This window comes from Chlamydotis macqueenii, chromosome 7 (genome assembly GCF_036417535.1).
Source record: "Chlamydotis macqueenii isolate bChlMac1 chromosome 7, bChlMac1.mat, whole genome shotgun sequence".
Lineage (NCBI taxonomy): Eukaryota > Metazoa > Chordata > Aves > Otidiformes > Otididae > Chlamydotis > Chlamydotis macqueenii.
The window spans coordinates 18,441,957-18,454,748 of NC_141562.1; the positions used below are offsets into that span (position 1 = coordinate 18,441,957).

The 12,792-nt window shown below is 39.9% G+C and overlaps 1 protein-coding gene across 4 annotated transcripts in view; it reads left to right on the plus strand.

Moving 5' to 3' along the window:
- The window catches only part of GBF1 (golgi brefeldin A resistant guanine nucleotide exchange factor 1), a 107,446-nt gene that overhangs the window by 50,923 nt on the left and 43,731 nt on the right, over positions 1 to 12,792 (plus strand). For all 4 annotated transcript variants that reach the window (XM_086751798.1, XM_086751799.1, XM_086751800.1 and 1 more), the window contains exon 4: positions 9,725 to 9,856. In XM_086751798.1, the coding sequence (XP_086607924.1) occupies positions 9,725 to 9,856 (132 nt within the window). The remainder of the gene's footprint in view (positions 1 to 9,724; positions 9,857 to 12,792) is intronic.

A 12,792-nucleotide genomic window follows, 5' to 3' on the forward strand; every position in this document is an offset into this window, starting at 1 on the left:
CTTTATCACGTAGTATGCAGAAATTAATTTATTTTCCCAGTCCATTCTCAAGAACATAATTTTCGCTTGGTTTCGTCATTCTAGAAATTGAGCTGCCTTTTAATGGAGGCAGTCTGAATTTCTGCGTGCATCTGTGGACATGGATTACCAATTGCTTCAATTATTGCTGCGGGGGCAGGGGGAAAGGTTGCTTGATATTTTTACTGTTGCAGTGTCTTAAGGCAACAGTTGGGATTGACTGCCACCAGGCCAGTCTCTTTTTCCCTTTTGCTTCTGTTCTTTCCACCCCTGTAGGTTTGAAACTAATATTCACACAATATTCACACCCTTCTCGCTCTGAGGCTCCCCTTTTGCATCTCTGGTAACTTAGTGTGTTGGTTCTTGAGCTCTGGGCAATTGTGTTTTGCTATTAACACTTGGGAATTTTTACTTTCTGATAATAACATGGTGAAGCACAGTGTCTCCTGGATTGGTTCAGGTTGGATAGAAGAATCTTGTAAATCATAACAGTGAGGTACATTAAACCTTTGAGAGGTTTTTGTCATTAAAGTTTCTTTTTCCTCTTGGGCCATCAGGCTTTTCTTCATTTTATTCTTTGGATTTTGTCTGTCTCACTGATGCTTTTTTAGATTCTCTGGCAACACAAGAAATGTTTTGGCTTGTTTGGGATTTGTTGTTCTTCAATTTTGTTTTAATTTTTCCCCTTGGCACTCATGAGCTTCCCTTGAGGAAGGGGTAAACAGAACGGGGTAACGTTCAGACAGCTAATTGATGATAAAACTGTAATCTCTTTCTCCAGCCTCTTAGAAATAGTGAAGCTTTCCTCTTCACAACATGGTGAATTTGCAATGAGAGAGCTATTCATAGCGTGGTAGACACACAAAGCTGTGGAGAATTACTGTGCTTTAAAATACCAGGGAAGAAGTTTTAATTTCTCCTGGGCTTTTAAATTGCCTACTTAGTTTGGGCCTGGTACTGTGGAAGATGTATAAAATATCATAGTGAAGCAAACCTGGTGACTGAACAGAGTTCTGTAGAGTGTCACAACCTAATTGCTCTTTCTTCGACATGTGCCAATTTCTTTTAGAGAGGAAAAGGAGTGCTTAAACTTGACAGACATCAAACTTGTGCTGTCAGTAAGATGGACGGATCAGTCCATCCTCTGGACTTGCAGTGTGCAATGCAATTCCCCATAGGTTTCATTTAGCCTAGCCGGCCTTGTTAGAGTGGCCATGCTCTCTTTCTCGTATTAGGAGGGAACCTTGGGAAACCTGGCCCTGATTCACAACAGCAGCAAGATCAATAACTATCAGCGTTTGGTCAAGGGCAGATGAATTTGTCATGGGATGACTGCTTTTTGCTTTGGTTTAGTTTGGTTTAGTAATTTCATTTGCAGTTGAATGTCATTGGATCAGAGGAGTGCCCGGGGGTTCAGAGCTGTTGCAGGTTCATCACAAGAACTGGCTGTTGTCATGTGTGTGGTGGTTTTCTGTAAGAAATCTTTTGAAACAATTTCAACTGGTTCTAAACAGAGACAAAAGGTGAAGCTTACCTGCATTTCGCTCACCCCATTGTTACGGGATTTCTTTTTTCTTTCTTTTTTGTTTTTTTTTTTAAACAATAAATGTTAAACTTCCAGTTACTTGTGAAACTTGTCGTGATTTAGCTTACTGAAGGACTTTTCCCTTGTAGGTGTATGGTGTGTGGGAAGGTTGATTTCTCTTCCCTGGAAGTTGTTCAGAGCTTCGTGTTAAGTAACTTCCACGCATGGGGAAAAATATCCCTTCAGAAAGGTATAGGATGTCAAATCAGTTTTTACAGAGCTATTGAGGAGTTCAGTTTTCTGGAGTAGAATTAAGTGCCATTACAGTTGCCACTAACTGTTTAGAGCCTGCATGTGTCTGAAAAAGCCACAAAAGCAGTTGTATATTGCAGAACCTATCGGAGGCTCAGGTCAGCTGTATTCCCCCATCTTTCCCAGACAGCAATCGGCTTCTCTGTAACGGAGATCAAAATGTATTAAGTAATTCTGAATTTGTGGCTTTACAAACCATGGGTGTTGATCTAATCTTTCTCTGGAAAGCGCTAGCATAATCAGGTGTTGTTCTAGTGCTCATCCTCTAGTATGACATAGGAGGAAGGGTTTCTAGAAAACAACTATGGATTAGCATTGACATTACGCTTAAAGGTAGATGGGTATTACTGTTCACACTGGCAATAAATGTATTCATGGGAGACCAATTTGAAAACAGTAGGCTTTTACTATGCAGAGTTAATTGATTTATTGCCTTTCATCAGAATAGTCACGGTCCTTTCAGAGGTATTGAGGTCACAGGGTGGGAGGAAATACTCTAGGATTTGTAGCAGGGTTTTCTCCTGGTGACCTTCAACCTTGCTATGCCAAATTACCCCTCAGTTCGCTTTAAGAGATATTCTTGTTTTGAAGCAGACCCTTTTGAGTATAACCCCTGGCTACTACATGTCAACCACAGCTCAGAAAAAGGTTTGTCAAGATGCAACTATTCCCATCTCTGCTGTCTCCTCAGTGCTAAGAAATAAGGGCAGAATTAAACAACTTTAGCTTTTGAAATAAGCTGCTTTCCCAACAACTTTTTTTTTTTTTTTTCTGCGCTCAACAGTGGATGACTGGTGTTAAAAATTCAAGAAGTGAGTAGTGATGTCTATACTTTTAAGTGCATCTGAATAGAAACCATGAAAGCTTGCACTTTGTGTTGCTCCATACTTCCTGTTGATGGCATTTGTTTTCCTTGTGAATGAAGTGAGTACCTTCTACCTCTCACAGTATCACTCCCTCTGAAGCAGAATACTACGGCTGGATGAAAAGCACTGGAACAGCAGTGGAGACACAGCTGGAGTTCGCTGTGTAATTTTGGCTGAAGATACTCTAGCAAGTACCTGCTTATGAAAAAATGCCCAGGAATTTTTAATGGGCAATCATAACAGCCAAATTTGAAGCATGACATCAGATGAAAACCCCTGATAACTAAATAGCTAACACTGGTGGGACTGTCAGTCCTCCTGCTTTGCTGGTAGATCTGAATATTTCCTACAGGAGACAATATTTCAGTTGAGTTTATGCCGCCCTGACTGGAGGATATCAAGAGTCAAATGCTCAGTATGCGTTCTGTCATCCTTCCCCGAAATAAAAATCTCAGTTCTGAGGGGTACTTGAGATGTTGGCACTATGGAACAATCATTTGTTAAAGTCATGTTTAATGAAAGGGAGATAAACGCATGAAGCTGGAGTGTGACAAATGAAAGCATTTGTACCATTGTAATGAAATTAGGCAAACAGAACAGGCTTGACAGCTCTGGGTTCCCCCTGTCAAACTGCATTTGTAATTCTAGCCTTGCATTCATGTGCGGCTGTGAATGGCACTGTTTCCCTCTTGATACAGTGGGCCTGGCCCCTGAATGACCACTTTAATTCACAGGGAGTCAGCTTTGAGGAGTATATTTTACAGACATCCTGAAAAGGATAGCAGTTAATTCTCACTTCTTCATTGGCTTGAATATCCTTAATTTTGGGCCTATATTTACTTCTATCATATGTAAAGCTTTTGGTAACACATTATAGTGAAGTATTGATTTCAGAGCTTACACAAAGCTTGCTTCCACACATCCCCATGGTGAGCTTGTATGCTGTGTTGTGCAATCCCAGCAGCCTTTTAAAATGGCTTGCAGTATTTACACATTCTGGAAACTGGGATGTTGGCTCCTGGCTCCTCAGCTTCTCCCTAGCTGTAAGAATCCCATTCTCTTCATCTATTAAGAGCTTAGACTGGGATAAGACAATGAGATTTTGGGGAGCCTGTAGGGAATGTCAGATGGCTACTGTTTCTGATGACCTCTTATTTATCAAGTTTACTGGACATTGCCGTCATTATTTTCAGGAAGTAGGACCAGAGATTTCTTTGATCACATTAGTTGCTAGGTCAGACTATGTAAGTAGGAATCTGTTCTCATTTCAGATAAGAAAATCATTGCACCGTGTTGCAAGGGCTGGTCTGAACCTTGCAAGAAAAACAAGACCAAAACAACAACAAAAACCACTTTTAGGGGAGAGATTGGCGGAGGATTCTTTTCACTTTAAACTTTGACTAGACCAGCACTGTGCAGAAGGGAACATACTTTCAGGAACAGATGAGTGCGGATCATGCAGCTTAGCTTTTTTACACTGGTTACCTAGGTTAATTGGCCATCAGTGAACTGGACTAAACTTCATAGCTAGAAGAAGTCAGGGCATGTCTTTCATTGCAGGTGCAGAGTGGCATGTTTTTCAGTCCGGAGAATTTGTTTTTAGAGTGGTGAAACATGTGCCTCCTCTGCTCATCAGCTGTAGAGCTGCTGAAATTGTAGTTTTGCCAAGGGACGGGACCTAGAACCAATATGCATGTTCTGTTCTGTGGCTGTTACTGAACTGGCTCTATGTAAAGCAAATTCAAGATCTGCAAATTTTTAGAGGAATGAGTTACTGTAGTTCTGTTTGCTAGATTTGTTAATCCCTAAATTAACCTACAGATAATCACAGGACTAACTCAAAGCAATTTCTCCTTTCCCTGTGATCCTGCATTTTGATCTGGGTGAGTGAGATTAAGCTGGTACTTATTCCAGATTTCAGCAATGTTTTTGAAAATCTGAAGAGTATGGCTACTCAATACTTTCAGATGGTTTTAAAAGGCAAGTACAATTTTGTCCTTTTTCCTTGTAAGTTTTCTTCTCTCTAACTTGCTGAGACAGACTGCAGGGACTTCTCACCCGTGGGTGAAAAGACAAAATGTTTTGGTGTTTGGTGGGTGAACTGAGAATAAAGTGTGTATGAAGTCAACATAGGCCTGAAAGGCAGTGTTTGCAGAAAGTGTTTTTGAGCGTGAGCCAGGAAGCGCTTGCTGCTACCTCAATTTTCTGAGACATAAACTCATTGAGCTCCTAGCAGGAGTTCCTGAAGAGCTGGATTTCTGCTCTCTTCAGTGTTATCTTTGTCTTTTTCTCACCTTAAGAAGAAAAGAGAATGCCTGTTCATTGTACAGTTCAGTATGTAAACAGGGAACCTAGTAGCACCTGTTTGAAGCATTGCTCTTGTCTAAGTTCATCTGCATTGGAGAGGTGCGTGGGATACAACTGAGCCAGCCTTTCTGAAGGCTGAGCATCAAAAGCCAACAGCTGCTACATAAGAGGAGTCCAGGTCATGTGGTTTGGGTTGCAGTTGCCTGTCCTGGGGGCAAATGATGTTGAAATAACTTGTCATAAACAATTTTTTCTCGTTCATTTACTCTGATTCAGAACACATAGCCGATCCTGATAAGAGTCATTCAGGAGTGAAGCGTTTAACTGCCAGAGAAAGCAGCTTATGTGAGCATTTTAGATCAGGAATGTGCCAACAGTGTGCTAGCAATAAGAAACCTCTGCCGAGGGGGACCAGCTCCTGTACTTGAGGAGAGAGGGGATGCTGGAGGTCTGATGCAGCTTGTTTGCTGAAGTGCCAGAATGGCTGGATAGGATTGCTGAAATGGGAGTTAAGTGCTTAAACATGAATTAGTTGTTTAAATATCTTTATAGACTTTTGTGTCTAAGCGCAAATAATCCATAGGATGAATGAAGGAAAGCACTGTGGTCTCAAAGGAGTTCCCTCCTTATATTAAAATTGCCAGCCTGAAGAGATGACTTTCTGATATGCTACTTAAGATAGTCTTTCCCTTCTTCGCAATCTCCATGCACTGCTTTGGGCTACCTGTGCCCACTCACTCAAAAATTTGGGTGCTGGTCCTCTGTTTGCTTCCCTGAAATTTCATTGAAGGGCCCCATGTGAAAAGAATGGGATGTACTTTCCAGCTGGTCCCCAAAGCAGCCAGGCTCTTCATGTAAGAATATATCATGTTTTAATATAATTTTCCCTAGCTTTGAGTAGATTAAAAGGGAAGATTGCTTGTAGGAATCTCTAGTGAAATTTTGATCTCCTTGTGGACACTTGTTCAGTTTTTCCTCTTGTAATACGCTAGGCTGAGGTCATGCTTCCAGAGTGTGTGGGTTTTGGGGTGGGTTTGTTTTTTTTCTTTTTTCCCCAGAGTTGAAAGTAGTTACCTAAGCAGAGAACCATCTCCTGTTTTCTAGTTCAAACACTGAGAAATGGTCCTTGCTAGGAAATGTACTTGGAGAAACATCTCTGTCATTAATTCTCAAGTTTCTTGCTGGTTATGGTTTCTTCACTTGTAGTGCCTGAACCTGAATCTGGCAGAGCAAGAACCAGAGAGTTGAAAAATTCAAGCTGCTTTTTTTTTGGAAAGCTTTATGAAAGTTCAAGAATGTACTTCCAAACATTTGGTATTTACTTTATATAGCCTTTGTTTTGGCAAAGGAATTATTAAAGTTATAATTTATTTTACTGCCCTTTCTGAGGTTCTTAGATATTTTCAGGTGAATATAGCATTACTTCTACAGTTAGGTCCTAAGAAGGATCCAGACTTTATGTAGTATCTCTTTCACAAAGTTTTAACTTGCTGGGCAGACAGTTCCCTTTGAAGACTGTGGTCCTATCTTACCAAAATATTGTGAAAGGAGCATTATTCAGTTCCTGCTCTTCTGTGCTCTGTATTAAACTTGAGCTCTGGTATTAAAAGCTGTCATGGAATGCACCTTTCAGTTGTAGTAATTGAGCTGAAAGGGCTGGCAGATTGGTTCTGAACGCTGCCACGTTAAGTATGTAACTATGAAAACCTTTCAAGGGAGGGCTTCTGAACTAGCTTCACTGAGCTCTACAGGATTGAGTTAAAAGAAACGGATTGATCTTTGACTTACTGACTTGTTTGCAAAATTTGTACTTGGTTAAAAACCTTCAAGTAGCTTTATTGCCACTTTCAGATGCTGAACTGATACTTCAGGCAATGAGAGTAATCTGCTTGAAGACAGTAAAGAGCAAGAGTAGTTACAGTATGGATGTTTTTCTGTGCTCCCAGTCTTGCTATTGAAGCAAGCACCACTGCGGAGGTTGATTTCTGCCTTGAAAAGGGAGCTGGTGACCCCTGTAAGTCCTCAATGCTTGCAAACGGGGCTGGTAAGAAGAGCTCATTGTAGTAATCAAGTGAATACTCCTCAGATGCAAACAATTAGCAGTGTGTGATTGGTGTTTCACTGAAATGTAGATCTTTCAGACAGTACTCCTTTAGTGGGTAAGTCTTGCACTAAAAATAGTCTCTTATGTTTAATGTGTTTTTAACATTATTTTCAGTAACACAGCACCAGGTATCCAGTCTGAAAAATTTTTACAGTGTAGGCAGTCAGTTTCAGAGTGCTTAATGTAAAATGCTGTGTTACCATAAAAACTAGAGTCTCTGAATATCAGGGAAGCTGGCCAGAGTTGCTGTGTAATCAACAGTATGTGTCTAAGTTAAATCCTAATTATGACGAGCCATTTTCTGACCTGTATGTAAGTTGGGAATTTCAGTTAGGCTGAAGGGAAGTCTAATCGTTAACCACATCAAGATTCACAACTTTAATTGAAAGAAAAAAATTTATCTCCTCCCACCCTTGTGAAGATAAAGTCTATTTGTTGTCCCAAAAATGGATTAATGAAGAGTGTGATATCCTGTGTATCCTCTGCTGGCAAGTTTGTCCTCATCGCCTCATTCCACTTGTGCTGCTGTGTACATCTGCTGATGTCCTGTTTTTTTCTTATTAATCAATGTGTAGCTTTTCCATCCTGCGGCTCCCTGGATTGAAGGAGGCTGGAGGAATTGACAGGATTATGGTGGATTGATTAGGTGCTGACTGTTCTATAGAAAGGATTGTTTTTGGGGAAGAAGAGTTTGAGTGTTGATCCCTAGTAGTCTTACTATATTTAATGTTATCTGAGTGCTTCTAACCAGACAAGTGCTCTATAAAGCACACTTAAATAAACATTGATGAAAGCATGTCTTATGATCTTCTGCATTTCCATGAGCTATTGAGGGGTGACACAATTGTAATGTCACACCAGGATATTATCTGACAAGCTGGGGAGTTGTTCTTAAGCCAAGAAGATTGAATCATCACGTTCCTTTTAACCTCTCACAAGTTAGTAGTGTTGGCCTGATTTGAACTGGTGGCTGAAAGGTAAGAGACTGCATAATGATTCCCAAAGTTCCTTTTTTTTTTTTTTTTTTTTTTTTAATTGCAGTTTTGCTTTGGTTAACAGCAAAACTGTTGCACTTTGATGTTGTTCACTGTAGTCTTAACTATTTAAAACAAAACCCTCACTGCATTATTCTTCCTCTTTTGCTTCCTCACCATAATTTGTCACAGTTATGTTAATACACTTTCTGATAGGCTTTTTACTTTGATACTTAAGGCTTTTCAATAGGAACTGTGATAAAATGGAATTTCACTTATCTTAGCATCAGGAGGGGTTTTTTGTTTTTTTTTTAAGTAAAATAAGTGAGTTATGTCAGTAGATAAAAAAGCAGCAGCTTGTATAAGGATTCAGGAATTACAGGCTTTTTTTTCTCCCCTGCCTCAAAGAAGCTCATATGACAGATAAGTGCAATATTGGATCATCAAGAATATAAATGCCAGTGTTCCAGTGACACTATTAGCCGTTAGACTTGTTAACTTTTGTTAGGAATAAAATGTATGTTTCAGCAAGTTGAGGGAGTATTTTTACTTAAATATTTCTGGTCTCAGTTACTTTTAATACACTCTTCTCTGCCTGTGCACGAGCTATATTGCGGTTGCCTTCACTAACTTTTTAGTGCTTTTTCTCCTAAATCCTCTGCAGGACTCTTCTTATCTTGACTCCTTCTGTTGGGTTTTTTTGGTTGGTTGCATGTTTTTTTTTCCCACTTTCCTTAGTTCAGCCTATTCTTTTCTGTAGTTCTTTTTCATTCCTAAAGTTTCCATTTATCATCTTCAAAAGTTTAGGAAGCTTGTTAGTTGTTCTTTCTCCAGCTCAACAGCTCAGTGCATCTGCTTTTCTTGTATTGCAGCTTTAGAGAGGATACTTGCTGTCCAAAGCAGCAAGTAGAGAAGAGTGCTCTTTTTTCTTCTTTGGTTGAGAGGCTTATACAGCTATTCTGAGAACAAGACAGAAGAGTTTTTAAATTTATTTATCTTGTGGGTTTTTTCTGTCTTTGCCAAGCAAACTTCTGGTGTTGCAGAAATGCAGTTTGTATTCAGGCAGAGCTGCAAGAGATCCAGCTAACCTGGTTGTGTATTTGTACCATGCATGTGACTAGTATCAGGCTGCATGTGTAGTAGGGTGTTAGAGGAAGTGGTGCAAGGTGGAGCAGGGTCTATATAGGTCATGTGGTTACAGAATTCCAAGGGTACTAGGAATATGCAGCCGTACCTGGCAATTAATTAAAGCATGAATTTAGGCAGCAGTGGCTCTGTTGTGTTTACAGTGTTCTTACAGCAGGATTTGTTTTAAAAGGCTCCAGAAGGCTGTTATGAAGATCATAAAAAAGTGAAAATAAGAAAGTGCGTAAGAAAGTAATAGTGAACAAACTGTTGCTCTTAAAAATATATACATATATGTGTGTGTGTAAACTTTTTTTTTTTTTTTTTTTTTTTTTTTAAGTAACCCTGACCTTCCCACCAGCTTTCTGAAACTAAGCTATTGCGAACCTCTTTCCTCTGGATTAAGCTCGCTGTAGATTCTTAAAGAGAAAATTAATCCTAATTGAATCATGTCTAATTTAATGTCTCTCCAAAATTATTTTTGTTTTAACAGAGCTATCTGAAATTGAACCAAACGTCTTTCTTCGGCCTTTCCTGGAAGTAATCCGTTCTGAAGACACTACAGGCCCCATAACTGGATTGGCCCTCACCTCTGTGAACAAGTTCCTCTCATATGCACTAATAGGTATGTTATGTGGCTTCCTGGGATTTACCAAACTGCCAGCCAAATGCATCTCCTTGTGATGTGTCTTTAGCCAGGATACATGTTTGTAGTCTTAATGAGGAGATTGGGGAAAAAAGAAATTGTCATAAATGCTGGGGAAATAGACATCTGCGGTTTCTTAGTATCAAACCTGCTGGTCTTTCATGGCACTACAGCAATGGCTGGAAATAGAGCCAAAGCTTCTAGTCTGCCCTGACTGCTGCATATGCTTATGGCCCACTGCTGGACTGTGGTGGTCACCAGCGTCATTTTAATGCAGTCTGAGCAAAAGGGCCAGGGAGAGGAGAATACCAGCTTGGATTACAATATACATAAACGCAGTAGAATTTATTTCAATTCGTGGACTAATATTTCTGTTCTAGGGTGAGGATGGCTTTTTGCCCAGTCCCAGACCCTGTCCGGTGGTGTGCCAGTACTCTTCACTTGTCACAATTGTCATGGCAGAGACAGTTTTGCTGTTGCCCAGACTTTCAAATGTGCACGTTCTCCTTTATATTTGTGAAAGACTAATAATGCGCATGTGGTCAGTTCCCATGGCTCAGCTGGCTTGTTAGTAACTCATTAGCTTGCTTTCTGTCTGCCTTCAATGTGTCATCCTGTTGTTAGTGGTGCTTGATTTTTCTGTGTAAATTCTGTTAGTACTCTCTGATTGTACCTGTTTGAATTACAAAACTTGTTATCTATGTTTGTTCATACATAGCCTGACATGAAGAAAATTATTTTACCTATTTTCCTCCTCCTCCCAAGTTCAGATTTCTCAGTTCTTTTCCTCCTTTACATTGTAAGTGAACACTGTTGAATTTTTGGCACTGTTGTTCTAAATATGTCGTTCTTTGGAGTTAGCATGAGGGACGTTAGAGAAAGAGCGGGCTTGAAGATCTATGTAGATGCAGACTACTTTTGTGGGAAAGACGCAAAATGAAAATGAGCAAAAATGGGAACTTGCAGGAAGTTTTTTTTTTGTTGTTGTTAGTTTGCTGGAAATTTAGCGTGTCGAGACATCAGTCAGCGGGCAGTGTTGGGTGTAACCAAGTGGCAAAAAATAATGAAAATTATGTGATGTTAATGTCAGTTTGTAAGACAATAAAGAAATCCTAATAAATAAGCATGTAAAACATGTCCCTCTGAAGAACTAAGTAATAATGCAAAATATGTTAGTTTCAACGAAGAAGAGTCTATCCCTCATTCTGGGCTTTTAAGGTCTGGATGGCATCAGAACATCAGGCTAGTATGACATATCCAGGCAAATATCTGCATGGGCAAGTGGCTACAAATACTCAATTTGAGGCAGAAACAGGAAAAAAAGTGGTTAAGATTTTGTAACCTTTTTCTAACTCCTTGTTATTTATAATATTAATTAGGTCACTCCAGCAAGGGTGCGTCCCTGTAACTGTTCATGATTGTGTATCTTTGTAGTAGACAGTGGAAAAGACCCTCTGCCTGGCTTTAGTTGTGGAACAGAACCGGTAATCTAAGACCTCTGTTGCTGCTTCAGGTGACATTCACAGCAGCCTTGTCCTTTGTGCTGCTCCAGATACCAGTGAGGCTGGGATTAGTGGTGCTGACTTGAACATCTGGTTAGGGTTGTGTTGTTAAATTAAAGCTTTTTGGTCTTATATTTCTTATGGTAATGTAAGACTAAAGGTAGTCTAAAGGCTGTTTGACTGAAGATAGGAAAAGCTGAAAACTGTTCATAATATACAAAGCTCTTTTGGACTGTGTGGAACAAGGAAGGAAGGACTCTGGCATAACCACAGTGGGGAAATTTCAGTGTAGCTGGTACTTCTAGTGCCTTTTGGGGCTGCATAATTGAAAGGTGAAACCAGCAGTTTTTTCAAAAGTGTCGTGTCATTAGCTGTGTCTGTTCTATGAGTGGATGGCTTTTGCCGTACATACACGCTGGGTCAAAAACCAGTGGGGCAGTGAAAGGGCCAAACTCCTCTGATAATTATCTTTGTTTAAAACTGCTTTCTTTTCCTATTTCCAAAGCATTTCATTGCTAATCCTTGTGCCATCTCACTGTTTTTCTTATTCTGTCACATGTCAGCAGGTGGTTATCTGTCTACTTTTCAGGCCAGTATTGCTGAGGGGTATGTTTTAAAAGCGGTTAGAAAAGAATAATTCTTGAGTAGCCTTTGAGACTTCAGAGCTGTAGTAGTCTGAATTGGAAAGATCTGTTCTGAGATTGTTGGATGCAGCAGTTCACTAGTGGTATAGCGTGCAAGCACAGCTCAGATAAAATGACTTGATACCCACCATGCATGTTTCGGTAGGAATAGTTAGCCTTGCAGAGATTATCCTCTGCTCTGAAATAAGTCCTACTGTTTCAAGAGTTACAGTCGATAAATTACATAGTCATTTTTAAAGTACAAGAAGACTGTGCAACAATACTAAACTCCCTTTGATTTTTATCCCTCAGATTAGTTATTTTCTTACTCAGCAGTTTTGTGCTTGCTAGCTAGCTGTCAGCCTTTTTGATGAGCTTATAGGCAGGCTAGTGGCTGAATTTCCGAACTGTATTTATATTATTTTCCTCAGAAAAGGTATAGGCTCTTTTTATTGTCATAGTGTGTCCATAGTAGCTTTGGGCTCCATTGCTAAAGTTAACTTCCCTGGTGTTCCTGAAAACTATGTATCTGTAAGCGAGTAGCTGTTGCTCAGCTTCCAGTGAGAGGACTTGCTGTTTGGGGAGTTTAAAGCTTATTCTCCTCTCTACCTTCTCTGTCTCCTTGGTGATTTATTTTAGTTCCATTAAAGGTGTTACTGAACAGGCTTCTGGATTTTCTGCTTTCTGCTTGTTTTTTTGCCCGCCTGTTGTGAGAGTACATTCTGTATGAAATGTGTAAGTCTAGATGGAGTCTGTGGATCTTTGCATTGTAGGTGGCAATTTTCAAACT